Here is a 14,673-nt window from a genome sequence, read left to right on the forward strand (position 1 = left end):
GGTGTCTTGATGCATTCGGCCATAGTAGGAAATATGGTTGTTGTTCATGTTATTTGCATGAGATAGATTGGTGTTGCATGTATTCGGTTAGAGGCAAGCATATTGATGTTTTTATCTTGGCTTAGATAATCGGCTAAAAGAGAGTGTGGGCTAATATGTTGATTTGATTCATGATTTCGTACATATATGACTCTAATGCCTAATATACATGGGCTAAGTACCTTAAATTTCTCCTTGATGTTCAAAATGATTAAATCAATTTATTTTTTAAATTAAGCTCAAGAGCAAAGGGGAACTAAATCCGATAAAGGGAAGGAAAAAGTGATCGAATAGCCGTCGAAATCAATTTATTTCGTATGTGCATTGAGATAATTGATTCCTTCTAAATAGAATTTGCTCAATCAATTAACAAGCTTCCGGTTTTTAGTCAAGTTGATTTCTTATGTATGAATATAAGGGTTGGAAATGTGAAGTAGGTATGATTGTAAGAATATGTGTATATGAAATTATTCGTTTAGTCGTATGAATGCTATGCTTCAGTTGTGCATGATTTCATTGCTCAAAACTTACTAAGCATTAAATGCTTATTCCGTTTCTTTGATTCTCTATTTTATAGATTTTAGTTCGTCAGCTATCGGACTCAGGATTGTCGAAGTCGAAGTCGTCCACACTATCAAAGCCCTTTTGGTACACTTTTGGTTGAACTCTGAAAATGGCATGTATAGGGCTGCCCTTGTGTTATTAGTCCAGTACTTTGGTGTTGTATATATTTGGATAGCCATGCGAAAATGGCTTATATATTTTAAGCATAGTGTTATAATCATTTTGTATGTATATGGTTATTGAGAGGTGTGGATATGCTTGGCAATGATTCGCCATTGGAATGGTTAATCATGATCATAATTTGTGCTATATATGCTAAAGGGCTAGTTGAATCATGGAAACTATGAAATAGGTAAAGTCTACCTTAAAGGCAGATGCTAACAGCAGCAGTGGCGTAAATTTGAAAAATCACTAAAAATAGTGGGAATGGAATTAAATAGTGAATAAATTATGTAATCAAACCTTGATGAATCTACTTTCATACGGAAGAAACAAAACGATCATATGAGTTGTATTTTAAGGGATATTTAATTTTTTGTGGAACAGGGCCAGAGCAATTTCTGGATCCCCTGATCTGACTTTGGAAATTAACTATAAATTAACCAGAGATAATTAGAGGTCATTCCATATATTTATAGATTCCTTTTTTAGTCTAGTTTCGTTAGAAACAAACGGCATAAGTATTGAAGCCCTGTACAGGGATATATATAAGTCGTAATGCATGAAGGTCAGAGCAGTCGAACCCTGAAACAGGGGAGACTTTAACTAATAAACTGTACTAATTGGCATGACCAAAAATTCTATAAAAACATTTGTAGATGGAAATATGAGTCTAGTTCCAGGAAAAATTTACGGAACTTGTTTTCGAGTTTTAGAACTCGAGATATGATTTTTAAAGTGTCAGTGACGCAGTGAGCCAGCTAGCTTGTCTGGAAATTTTAAATGAACTATGTTTTACAATGAAATAAGTCTGTTAGCACCTCGTGTTCGACTCCGGCAACGGTCTCGGGTACGGGGTGTTACAGTTTTGGCATTGGCTAAGTAAGTAGCATGATGAGTAACCTAAAACAAACTAGAATTTCAAAAATCTAACTTGATTTACTAACCTTCCTTAGGTTTCAAATGGCCGAATGTTTGCTCCCCTTTTTCTCTCTTTTGGTTTGGCTAAGAAGAACAAAGTTGAGATTTTGTTTTCTTCACCATTCTTTCTATTATTATTTTCATTTTATTCATCTATATTATAAAATATAAAGCCATTAACTAATAATTAATACATATTTTTATATATCACTTCATCATGGCCGGCCACTACTTGTCAAAATGGATATTTGACATGCAAACCCATCCTTTTTCTAACATGCATTATTAAACCACTTTGAGATTAACCTATCATCTTTCACATTTATTTCACATGAGTCCTATTTAATAAATTTCACATAAAAATGATAAAATTAAAGCATGAAACTTTCACACGTGCCTTTTCACATACAATAAGCACAAAATTTAACGGTTAATATTTTTTTACGACTCGGTTTTGTGGTCCCGAAACCACTTTCCGACTAAGGTCAAATTAGGGCTGTCACATGAATATTCAATTTAACTAGCATATAAACGGTTACAGTTCATACGAACTTACTTGTACCGAAACGATGCCCTAACGTTATCCAACGATTAATCCGCTATTTTGGTTTTCCCACATTAGTGTCCGTTTGAGTCGTTTCTTAATCTAGATAAATATTTTTATTCAATTAAGTTCATCCCAGTATTTAAAATAATTGATTTAGCTTATAACTCATAATAATAATTTACAAAATTACACTCAAAGTTTACCCTTTTTGCAATTTAGTCCCTAAACCCAAAACTTGCAATTTCATCATTTTTAATCATAAATCATGCTAGCTTATTTTTACCCAATCTTATAAAAGCCCATATTTATCCATAATTTACAATAGTTTCCTTGAATTTTACCATAAGTCTTAAACTTGAAAATCACCAAAATTTATTTAACAAAATACTTACATTTAAAAATAAAGTTTAATAATCTATCATAATATTTCAAGAACACTTCAATTTCATCCATGGTAGAATTCTAAACATTTAAAATTTAACAAATCAACCCCCAAGCTAGGAAGATTAAGCTACAACGATCTCAAAAATATAAAAATTACGAGAAACCAATAAAAATAACACTTACATGCATAGATTTTTGTTTGTTTCTTCCTTCTAATTTTGGTGAAGAAACAAAGTCAAGATGATGCTTATCTATTTTACTTTTGTTTTTTTATTTTAATACTTAAACATTAATTTAATAAAACATTTCAAATAGTAACTTAAGAAATCAACCACATTACCGTCCACTATTATCAACTATGGCTAATTTGTCATATTAAACCATCCATTTTTTTTTTAATTTATACAAATGGGCACTTAAGCACTAATTAATTGACTTTTGCACTTTTTACAAATTAGTCATTTTTAATTAATTAACTATCTAAAGATTAAAATTTCTTAACCAAATTTTAATATGACCTTAATAACACTCTGTAAATATTTACGGCTTGGTTTAAAGAAACAAGGTCCCATTACCTCATTTTCTAAAACCACTTGACGTTAGGGTCATACCATTTAAACCTAATTATTTTTTCATTTAACATAAATCGTTAAATCAAATTTTATTATTACACTATATTTGACTCGTAAATATTAAATAATAAAATTTACGAACTTACTTGTCGGATTTGTAGCCCCAAAACCACTGTTTCCAACACCATTGAAAAACGGGTTATTACAATAATGACATTGGATTGTATATTATTAATTGTAGTTGCTTCGACAACAAATGTGGCACCTTATAATTCGGACCTAACAATCAAGTCGAGTATTGGGTGTTACATGAATAAACTTCATTAATGTCTTCCAATAAAGGAGGACCCAACATGACAGAATTTTGCTCCAATGCCATGACACAAATTTTTTGACTTATTGCTTCCATCTTTAGCTTCTAGTGTCACAGACTTAGAGTTTTCACAAGCAATCCATGCGACCTTAGGCATTTTCTTTGCTCACAAACGCCTAAGTCAGCCTAACTCGCAACAATTGAAGATTCAACAAAACTCCTCTAAGGCACATACGAAGAACAGTAGAAGAATGAAGTAAGAACGAACGTGAAAGATGAACAAAAGTCACAGAAAAATAAGAACACTTGAGAGAAAGGTTTGAGTGAATGCTCTCAAAATTCTATTAATAACTGAATGAATTACAATGAGGGGGAGAGGCCTTTATTTATAGCTGAGCCTTCCCAATATCAACGGTACAGATCGAAATACATCAATGGCTAAGATTAAAAGCTATCTAGATATCAAATCTCTAAGATTACAAAATCGTATCTTCTAAAGATTACATTTAATATATAGGATCACATAACTTTGGAGATCCCCTGCCATATTTGCTGCGCATATCTTTGAAGATCATTTCCCATATTTACCAAGCTCTAGAGATGGGCTTTCAATCTCTCCACGTAATGGACCTGTCCGATTGGGCCGAATGACCTCCCTCGAATGCGATGGATCGCACAAATTTGTCATGGTTGCAGGTTCCCATTCGCAACCCATGACATTCTCCCCCACTTGTTCTAGCGACGCCCTCATCACGTCTCCATCATGGAACTGGTCTATCTTCTCTTGGAACTGCCATAATGTCTCGGCAGGTTCCCAACTTGCTTCGCTATCAGGAAGTCCCTTCCATCGAACCAAATATTCATACCGCGGTCAATGGTACCTTTGTCTAACCACACGATGTACCTCAATGTTTTCAACTTCGCAGTCGTACGAGACCTTTACCCCTATTAGTGCTCGTTCAGACTTGCCTCGATTCAGATCCTTTTGATCCCCATGGAATGGCTTAAGCATGCTTATATGAAACACTAGGTAGACTTTGAGCTTTGCTGGCAACTCAAGCTTGTAGGCTACCTTGCCTACTCTCTTCACAACTTTGAATGGCCCTTCGTACCTTCGCACAAGCCCCTTGTGCAAACCTGTATATCGCAACATCAAGTGTAGTTTGGCAAGGACTGAGTCACCCACTTGAAATTGCACATCTTTTCGATTCTGATCAACCCAATTCTTGTTGTGCTTGCTTGCCTTGTGTAAACAAGCTCTAGCCAAGTCATTTTTCTCTTGCTAATCCTTCGCAAAACGATAAGCTGTAGGGTTTGGTCCTGTATTACGGGTCGCAACAGCATTGGGTGTGAGTGGTTGCTAGCCCGTTACTATCTCGAACGGGCTTTGATGGTCGTACTTTGCTGCAAGTTGTACAAAAATTGAGCCACATCCAACAACTTTGGTCAATCCCTTTTTATGGCACTCATATAGTGCCGAAGATATGTCTCCAACAATGCATTCACTCGTTCGGTTTTCCATCTGTTTGTGGATGCATGCTTGTGGAAAAGTTCAAGTCTGAGCCCATTGACTTAAACAACTCTGTCCAAAACCGGCCTGTAAATCTCCCATCCCGATCACTGATAATAGACAGTGGCACTCTCCAATATTTCACCACGTATCTAAGAAATAAATGGGCTACCTCCTCAATAGGGCACTCTTTGGTAGTTGGAATAAACGTCGCATACTTTGAGAACCTGTCCACCATAACAAGAATACTTTCAAATTCGTCAGACTTAGGCAAACCAACAATAAAATCCATGGATACACTCTCCCATGGTCTTTTTGGAATAGTAAAGGGTTGTAGCAAACCGGCCGGACTTTTTAAATCGACTTTGTCTTGTTGGCATACGAGACAAGTCTTCACATAAGTCTCCACTTCTTCACCCATGTGAGGCCAATAGTAACGATCCTCCAGAAGGGCCAAGGTACTGTGCATTCCTGGATGGCCCGCCCATTTTGAGTTATGACATTCTTTCATGACTTCCTTGAGCAATTTCCCATAGTGAGGCATATAGAGGCAGTGCCCATGGGTGTATAGCAATTCCCCATCAAGCCAAAATCTCCTCGTTTTCCCCTCCATGGCCAGCTCAATCAAGATTTTGGCTGTGGGGTCATAGGACAACCCTTCTCGAATATGCTCCAATAAGGACCCATCGGGTCGGCTGATGGCCGCAAATTCCATCTTTCGGCTAAGTGCATCAACCACAATGTTGGCAGTCCCTGGCTTATATTCAATTGTGAAATCGAACTCCGCTAGAAAAACCTGCCAACGAGCCTGTTTGGGAGAAAATTTTTTCTGGGTTAGAAAATAATTGTTTGCAACGTTATCGGTAAGGACCATGAACTTGGAACCCAGTAAATAATACCTCCATGTGCACAAGCAATGCACTACAGTGGTCATCTCCTTTTCTTGGACTGTATATCTTCTCTCTGTCTCATTAAGCTTTCGACTCTCGAAAGCAATTGGATGACCATCTTGCATCAGTACTCCTCCAATGGCATAACCTGATGCATCCTTGTGTACTTCATAGGGCTTCGAGTAATCCAGCAATGCAAGTACGGGCTTCTTTGTCATTACTTACTTCAATTGATTGAAAGGCCCTCTCACATTGTGGGTTCCAATCCCATACCTTACCCTTTCTCAACATGTCCATCAAGGGTGCGGTAATTATAAAGTAGCCCTCGATAAAGCGTCGATAGTAGTTTGTCAAACCAAGGAAGGATCTAAACTCTGTCACCTTGGTTAGAGCCTCCCACTCAGTAATGGCCCGAACCTTGCTTTCATCCATCCGGATCTTGCCACCTCCCATAATGTGGCCTAAACATGGCACCTCTCTTTGAGCAAAGGAGCATTTCTCCTCTTTGACAAATAGTTCATTTTCCCTCAAAGTTTGGAACACTTCCCTCAGATGTTCCACATGCTCGTCGAGCGACTTACTGTACATCACAATGTCGTCAAGGTAAACAACCAAGAAATGATCAAGGAAATGTTGAAGTACCTTATTCATCAGGGTGCAGAATGTAGCTGGGGCATTCGTGAGTCCAAAGGGCATCACCAAGACTCGTACGAACCGTACTGCGTCACACAAGCAATCTTTGGCTCGTCCCCCTCAACTATCCGAACTTGATGATACCCCGATCTTAAATCCAACTTGGTAAACCATCTCACACTACCAAGTTGGTCTAACAAGTCTGCAATAAGAGGAATAGGATACCTATTTTTCACGGTAATCTTGTTTAGGACTCGATAATCGATGCACATCCATAACGACACATCATGTTTCTTTTGAAATAACACCGGTGTACCGTGCAGAGATTTAGTTGGCCTAATGAATCCCGCATCTAAAAGCTCCTTCAACTGTTTCCGTAGTTCTTCCAATTCCGGCGGGGACATACGATATGGGGCCCTAGCTGGCGGCACCATGTTGGACACCAATTCGATCCTATGATCCACCTCCCTCTTAGGTGGCAAACTCTTTGGCAACTATGCAGGCATCTTATCCCAAAAAGATTGTAATATTTGGCCCACTTCCTTAGGGATCTCACCAACAGTCTTAATGGTTTCCTCTATCTTCAAAGTGGATAAGTAGGAGAATTCATCTCTACGTACTCCCTTAGCAAATTGGACTGCGGATAATGTTTTTCCTTCCAGGCTCCCCTTTCTTGACACTCTCACCATGCATTGTTCGAGTCCGAAATCACCATGTAATTACCGGAATGAAAAATGGACGCATTAACCTGATCAAGGAAACTCAATCCAACTAAAAAATCATATTCATCAAGTGGTATTACCTTGACAGATGCCTTACCGATCCAATCGCCAGGTTGGAGATTTACTCCCTTTGCAACCCCCTTGATTGGAACACTTTTCGAATTCACCGTCTTAATCTGACTTCTACTCATTTTCAATCTTGAGGCCAAGTTTATGAGCAGCCCCTTTGGACATGAATAAATTAGACGCCTCTGTGTTGACAAGTGCATTCAACTTTCTGCCAGCCACTATGATGTCCGCAAACATCAGCTTATGACCCATCTTGTCTTCAACACCCCCTAGTATTGAACCAAGATTTTTATCCTCCACATCGGACTCCACTTTCGCTTCCATAGCAGAGAGCGAGGCCTTCTTTGGACAGTCTTTAATCATATGCGGGCCATCACAATGGAAGCAACTTATAGGCCCCCCCTTATTTTTGTCCCACGACTTCTTACCGTTGCCATTCCTAGTGGCCTTTCTTTGTCTCCCCCACTATTTCCGTTCGGATTGAATTTGGGCTTAGAAGACTCAGGCCTGTCTTTCTTCCCACCAAATTCAGCCAACAAATCTGCTACAAACATGGCCTTGGTAAGCTCTTGTACTCCTCGGCGTTGCAACTCTTGCTTCGCCCATAGTTTCAACCCATCCATGGAGGAAAAGAATGCCTCTTTCTCACCCATATCTGAGATTTGAAGCATGAGTTCACTAAACTCCTGCACATACTCCCTCACAGTGCCTTGTTGCGAAAGCCTATGTAACTTTGCTCGAGCTTCATCCTCGGCATACTCTAGGTAAAACTGTACCTTAAACTCGCATTGACTCCTTCCAAGTTCGAATTTCTGTCCCACCACTTCTCACATCGGTGGACCTACGACGCCACCACAAAAAGGCAACGTTAGTAAGATACATAGCGGCAGTAATTACCTTAATGGCATCATCCGCGATGCCTTTGGCACGGAAGTATTGTTCGAATCCCCACAGGAAGTTGTCCATATCTCTTGCGGACCTTGTTCCCTTGAACTCCTTAGGCTTGGGAACATCCACACTGGGCTTGGGCGCGACAAGCTAACCCTCCATTGCCCAAAGTAGCCTTGTAGATCGTGAGTTCACCCTTGAGCTCCGCAATCTCCTCTTTTAAGACTGTCATCATAGCCTTAATGGCATCATCCCTGCCACTCAGCTTTTCCTCAATGGCATCATCCCTAGCAGTTGGGTTTTCAATAGAGTCCAACACATAATCTCTAAGTTACTCCTTCATAAATAGCAACCCATCGTTGACCCTATCATCGATATCATCAACCCTCTCCTTGACATCCCTCACGGATTCCTCGAGAGTGAGGACTCGATCTTCCAAAGCTGACAGTATGTCCCTCAAACGGCTAGCTTTCCTAGCCCTCCCACGGGTCTCCATTCCATCAACATTCTGAGCAACTTCTTTCAACATCTTTCAACGACGCCTTCGAACGCTAGCTCGGATACCAACTGTCACGGACTTAGAGTTGTCACAAGCAATCTGTGCAGCCTTAGGCAGTTTCTTAGCTCACAAATGCCTAAGTCAGCCTAACTCGCAATAATTGAGGATTCAATAGAACTCCTCTAAGGCACCCACGAAGAACAATAGAAGAACGAAGTAAGAACAAACTTGAAAAATGAACAAAAGCCATAGAAAAATAAGAACACTTGAGAGAAAGATTTGAGTGAATGCTCTCAAAATTCTATTAATAACTGAATGAATTACAATGAGGGGGAGAGGCCTCTATTTATAGCTGAGCCTTCCCAATATCAATGGTACAGATCGAAATACATCAATGGCTAAGATTGAAAGCTATCTAGATATCAAATCTCTAAGATTACAGAATCGTATCTTCTAAAGATTACATTTAATGTCTGGGATCACATATCTTTGGAGATCCCCTACCATATTTGCTGCGTATATCTTTGAAGATCACTTCCTATATTTACCAAGCTCTGGAGATGGGCTTCCAATCTCTCCACGCAATGGACCTATCCAATTGGGCCGAATGACCTCCCTCGAATGCGATGGATTGCACAAGTTCGTCATGGTTGCAGGTTCCCATTCGTAACCCATGACACTAGTGGATCTTTTCTCTTGGCAGTAATATTGTCATTAGAAATCTATCTCTAATATCAATTGTTAGGATCAATAATCATCAATAAGGGGAGTGAATTGATGTTTAAAAAAATTAAGCAAACTTGGCAAAGAATAGAGACACAAGATTTTATAAAGGTTCAGCACTAATTGCCTACCTCCACTACCTTAACTAAAGATTTTTCAAATTCATTAGATTCAAACCTTTTAAGGATAAGGTTTAACATTTTCATTCTCTATCTTTTCTCAAGGCAAGATAGGGGAAGTAGGTTGATATATAACAATAAACACTCTCACACAACACTACAACACTTGAAAGAATGAATAACAACTAAACCCACAAGTGTGTACAAGAAGAATTAAGAATAATAATGAGAATTGATTGGATTTAAGCACTTGATCTTTATGCACTTGTCTCTTATCTTTATATAAGTGTTCTTGAATGATATTTATACTCTTATTAAATTATGGATGTTTGGAGTCGTTAAACTGAGTTTCTAACTGATGGAACATTTATTTCACGCATTTAATACAACTCATCTCAACAACTCGTCTCAAGACACAAATACAAAAATATAACCGTTAGTGCTAGTCTCAAGCCACAAATACACAAATATAACCGTTAGTGCTAGAAGTCCTGTTGCACAAATGACTTTTCTCAAGACACAAGGCAAATTGTCTAAAGACAATTTATTTAGTATCTCAAGACAAGGCTCCAGCAAACATTTACTTCATTGTTTGGTTATCTCAAGACTAAAGGCCTTCTATCTTGAGGCAAGATTCATTTAAATTATTTTTAACTTCTATGTTTTTGTATCAAAACAAAGTTAACCTTCAAAAATATGCCTTGAAAATATATTTAAATAAGATTGAAATAATTTATGCAAATTTGAAAGCTAACAATTTTCATATTTTTATTACCAAAAACATTTTTACTTCTATTTAACAATTGTATTTTTTCAAATTTTAAAAAATATTTTTAAATGAAAATAAAAATATATTCATAAATCAAACCGAACCTAAATTTGAAGTACAACATCAATGATCTATGAACTTCAAGAAAAAAAATAGCCGTTGTTTGAATACTTGAACTTGCTCTCAAAGTTCACCAAAAAGTGTCGCAACCTATTATTAGTACACTTGGAATATTGATATTAACATTCACACAACTTGGTAATTCTCTGTACTCAAATTTGTCCTCTGCGAGAACTTGGGAGTAGCTCCACCTCTCAGGGGAATAATGTTCACAACCTGCACCAATATTTCTCTCTTGAGCAAAATCACAGGGTTTAAGAATGCAATTTAACAGAGGCATACCTTACTGAAAGATCCAACTACAAAGTTAAAATAGACAATAAAAAATTAAATTCATATCATACCTTCAGGTCACTGTATAAACTAGTGGCTGAAAATCTAACAGATATTGGGAAGAACACTGATGAGTCTGCTGGAGGCACCACAAACTCCATAGATCCACTGCCAACATTTCCGTAGAAAGATAATAATTATAAACCAATACCATATTTAAAATATTAACACTTGAAGTTTGCGGTGTTGAAAAAAGTGGTCTGACCTGCGGTTAGAGTTATCAATCAGAAGTATGGACCATTCTAAGATGGAATTTCTGGGATCATACCTACATGATAAACATGAAAATGTAAATAAAACAAAGTACACAACATCATAGTATTTCAGGCTACGTGGTTGGGATTGTTACACATTATTAAGATATGGGTAATCCAAAGACACCAGGCTTAGGTAGAGTTGAATCCAGTTTAGTAGGTTTAAAAATGACAATTTTGCTTCCACCCAGAGTACCATCTTCATATCATTTCCATTTACCTCCATTCACCATCAATCTGCCTGACATTTGGTGCCTCCCGAAGAGCTGGAAGAGGTACAGAGATCACAACATTTCGCAGATCAAACATGGCTGAAGCTTCATACTCAATGCTTACATAAGTTTCATTTCCAGAAACTGAAGGCCAGCAGTTGACTGCAACACAAAAGATAAAAAAAAAATCAACCGTTGAAGAATAAAATAGCGGTTACATACCAAGAATAAGCAAGCATTAGATTTGAAACCCACTGGACAATGGCACCATTGATTCATCTGCACTTTGCATTCTCCACTTCAAAAGACCAACACCAGCTGCATCCCCAGCTGGACCAGTGGGGAAAGGCCTATTAGGGTCCTTCAACCCCAGAATGTTCCCATTGGAAAACAATTCCTTGTTCATGTTGGGGTGTGTCTTGAAAAGAATTCCAGGATTACCCCCAGTTTCAATCTGAAATAAAGCATGAAATAAAATCAGTAAATTCAAAGATGTAAAGGCATTAAGGGAAAGGTAAATTGCTCTGCAAGGACAACAAGAATGTTACCTGAACTTGGATGAGTCCATCTTCCTGGTTAAGAATTTGAAGTGACAAGGTCCCCTGAACATCAAAGTTACTGATTCCACCATCTCTTTTCAGTGTAACGTTGAGTTTCTCTTCAGCAGTCAAAGTAATGGGATCCGTAGGTGGAGCTGCAGCCACTCTGGATTGGCCTACCTTTGGCTGCAGATCTTCAACTATCAGTTCGCCTTCTGCTTTCAGCGATTCCAGGAACTGGTTTGTTTTTTGTGATTTACCAAGCTGCATGCCAAAACCTTTTGGAGGAGCATTTGCAGCTGAAGGTTGACGACCTAACAATATAAGCATGTGGTCAGAAAATGTCTGAAGCATATGAAGCATAGTCCAGAAGTAGATGCATCTTGGGTTTTTTATGGAATTAAGGAAAGCAAGTACAACTAATTTGCTAAAAGCCAGAGAAACAAATCAAAATCCAAGGCATGTGGTGGCATACTATTGTGACTAACCTTTAGGCTTAGTAGAGAAGGCATCGAGATCAGTGGTAATCCCACCAAACCCAGAACCACTTCCAAAGCCGCTTGCGCTGCTAGAAATACTCAATTCACTAAAGCTAGTTTCTATTCTTCCAGATCCCATTGACATGAACCCTCCTTTGTCAGATCTATTCTTATCAATCTGCAGAACACGACAGAAATTAATAGAGTACATACCAGAAAAGATTGATTAGCACAAGAGCCAAGAACATTGCAAAACAAGAACCTTGCTCTTGTCAATCTCACTAGCTTTACGCTTCATGACATCCTTAGTTTCATTAATCTTGCTCTGCAATACCAGCTTGTGCAACTTCTCTTCATGACTCTCCATTTCACAGTATTGCTTAACCTGTGCGACAGTCACATTTTCCTTGTGCCCAAGACAAATGACTTCATCAAAAGCAAAGATCAGTTCAAAAGCAGTCTTGCCAATACCCTCCTCATCTAGAGAGTAAGAATACTCAGTTACCTAGAAAAAGTACAACAAATCAAGTAAATGCTCTGTTCTACTTGGCTCAGACAAGGATATTACAGAAAGGCTAAAAACTGCAAATGCCTCAAGTAATAGATACAAATGTGCCAAGGAATGAGAAGCTGAAAACATACAGGTAAAGGAACCACTCCGCAAACAAGTCAACTTCCAACTACATTATCTATTATGTTCAAAGATTAAATCAGACAGGAAAGAAATCAAAGAGAAGTTAAAGCATACCAGCTTGGAGAGCAGTCTTAAAGTCTCCAAATCTTCAAGAATGTTGCTCTGTTTGTTTGTTACAAGAAGCAAATAAAGAGCTTCTATTGGTTGATAAACATATCGCACATTCTCAGTCTCAACATATGTGTGTTGCTTTCCTGTACCCACCAACTTAGGAAAAGCAGCAAGAAGACCTTCAATTCTTATGCGAGTCATGTCCACAAACTGCCTGGAGAGAAGCACTGCAATAAGAACAAATAAAGCACATGTAACACAACCGAATTTTGAACTTCAACAACTTAATTACAACAGCACAAGAAAAACAACTACAATGAGCCAACATGAAAGTCACCTTTTCCAGACTTGCTTACAATTGAAGCAGCAAGTACAACCTAAATCACAAAAACAAAAGGTAAAATCAGAAGTACTTCGGTCTATGCTTTTTATTACCTTTAATAAGGAGGGAATGAATTACAAGAAAACAAAGCATAAGAGACAACACTAGGAGCAGTGCTTACCAGAAAATGCTGGACATTAAAAAAAAACATAGACAAAACCATAGAAGAGAATTTCAACAACAATGGCAATGCTCGTACAGATAAAGTTAACAGATGGGAATGAAGCAAAAAGCAAATCATTCAAGAAAACAAAACATGGACCTTGTAATATCTTCAGTTTCTCCAAAATGAGTTTATAGTTTATTTAATACATATATATTTAAAAAGAACTGAAATCTATTTAAATGTATACTTCTACTAAAAAGAACGAGTGAAAAATGAAAATAAAGAACAGATCTTACCATCTTGGTTACCAAGAAGCAATCTACCCAGACAATATCAATTTGAAGCTTTTATCAGAATACCTATTAAACAATGAAAATCAATTTAGGATAAAGGCGATCACAAATAAGCAGCGGGAATCAGGATAAAATAAATGGAAACGGATAGAAACGATCTATAATATAACAGTAAATCTGAAAACAGAAAAAAGCGAATCAGTATATCTAAGTCTGCAAAGAGATCGACCACCTCAGATCTGTACATCAACATGCATATAAATTCAAATACCGATAACACAATTACAGTGTTTGACAGAATAAAATGCGAATGGTAGAGGAATCACCGAGAGAAACAACAGAAGGACTGAATACAGCATTTCCGATTTAAAAGCGTTTGAAACGTAAAAGGCAATGAAATCGAAGGGAAAAAAAATCAGATCTGACAATTTTACCCTCTAAATGCCCAACTGAGGTTGCGGAATTTAGAGATCTGAGATGGAGCTTACCTCGATCTAGTTTGTACTCTGGAGATCAATTCGTTAAGAACTCAAAGGCGAAGAAGGTACTGACGCGCTCGAGCATTATATCTGCGTTGCGGTAGATCCGTCGTTTAATATTCGGACCAACTTTGGATTGTCCGGCCCGATCCCTGAGGCCCAACGTGTTGCATTCTCGGGTTTTTTATAGCCTAAACTCAAAAATATTCATTTATGTTTGTTTAATTTTACATTTTGGTTTTCGATGTTTTAATTGTTACAATTTTATCACATAGCACATTAAACGTAGACATGGATTTAATTTTTTTTAAATTTTTTTATTATAGGCCCTGTCACTTATGTATTTTTTTCCCCTTCTCATTTCTCATTTCTTCTTTTTTTTTTCTCTCCCACGTTTTTAATTTTTTTCC

General features: G+C 37.8%; 1 protein-coding gene across 3 annotated transcripts; it reads right to left on the bottom strand.

The window, feature by feature from the left end:
* Nucleotides 1-10,390: 10,390 nt before the first annotated feature.
* LOC107941949 (coatomer subunit delta) lies at nucleotides 10,391-14,414 on the bottom strand. 3 transcript variants are annotated; one of them, XM_016875572.2, is made up of 12 exons: nucleotides 14,273-14,414; nucleotides 13,788-13,850; nucleotides 13,341-13,380; nucleotides 13,007-13,230; nucleotides 12,521-12,763; nucleotides 12,268-12,436; nucleotides 11,789-12,093; nucleotides 11,496-11,694; nucleotides 11,249-11,402; nucleotides 10,980-11,042; nucleotides 10,786-10,882; nucleotides 10,391-10,657 (listed from the first exon to the last, which is right to left on the bottom strand). In XM_016875572.2, the coding sequence occupies exons 2-12, from the start codon at nucleotides 13,788-13,790 to the stop codon at nucleotides 10,568-10,570; spliced, it is 1,587 nt and encodes a 528-aa protein (XP_016731061.1). In that variant the 5' UTR covers nucleotides 13,791-13,850; nucleotides 14,273-14,414; the 3' UTR covers nucleotides 10,391-10,567. The 3 variants fall into 3 exon arrangements, with proteins under 3 accessions (XP_016731061.1, XP_016731062.1, XP_016731063.1); XM_016875573.2 differs by having other exon boundaries at nucleotides 14,111-14,275; XM_016875574.2 differs by lacking the exon at nucleotides 13,341-13,380 and having other exon boundaries at nucleotides 14,273-14,411.
* Between the last annotated feature and the right edge of the window lie 259 nt (nucleotides 14,415-14,673).

The sequence above is a fragment of the Gossypium hirsutum genome, chromosome A11, assembly GCF_007990345.1.
Source record: "Gossypium hirsutum isolate 1008001.06 chromosome A11, Gossypium_hirsutum_v2.1, whole genome shotgun sequence".
Taxonomy (NCBI): Eukaryota; Viridiplantae; Streptophyta; class Magnoliopsida; order Malvales; family Malvaceae; genus Gossypium; species Gossypium hirsutum.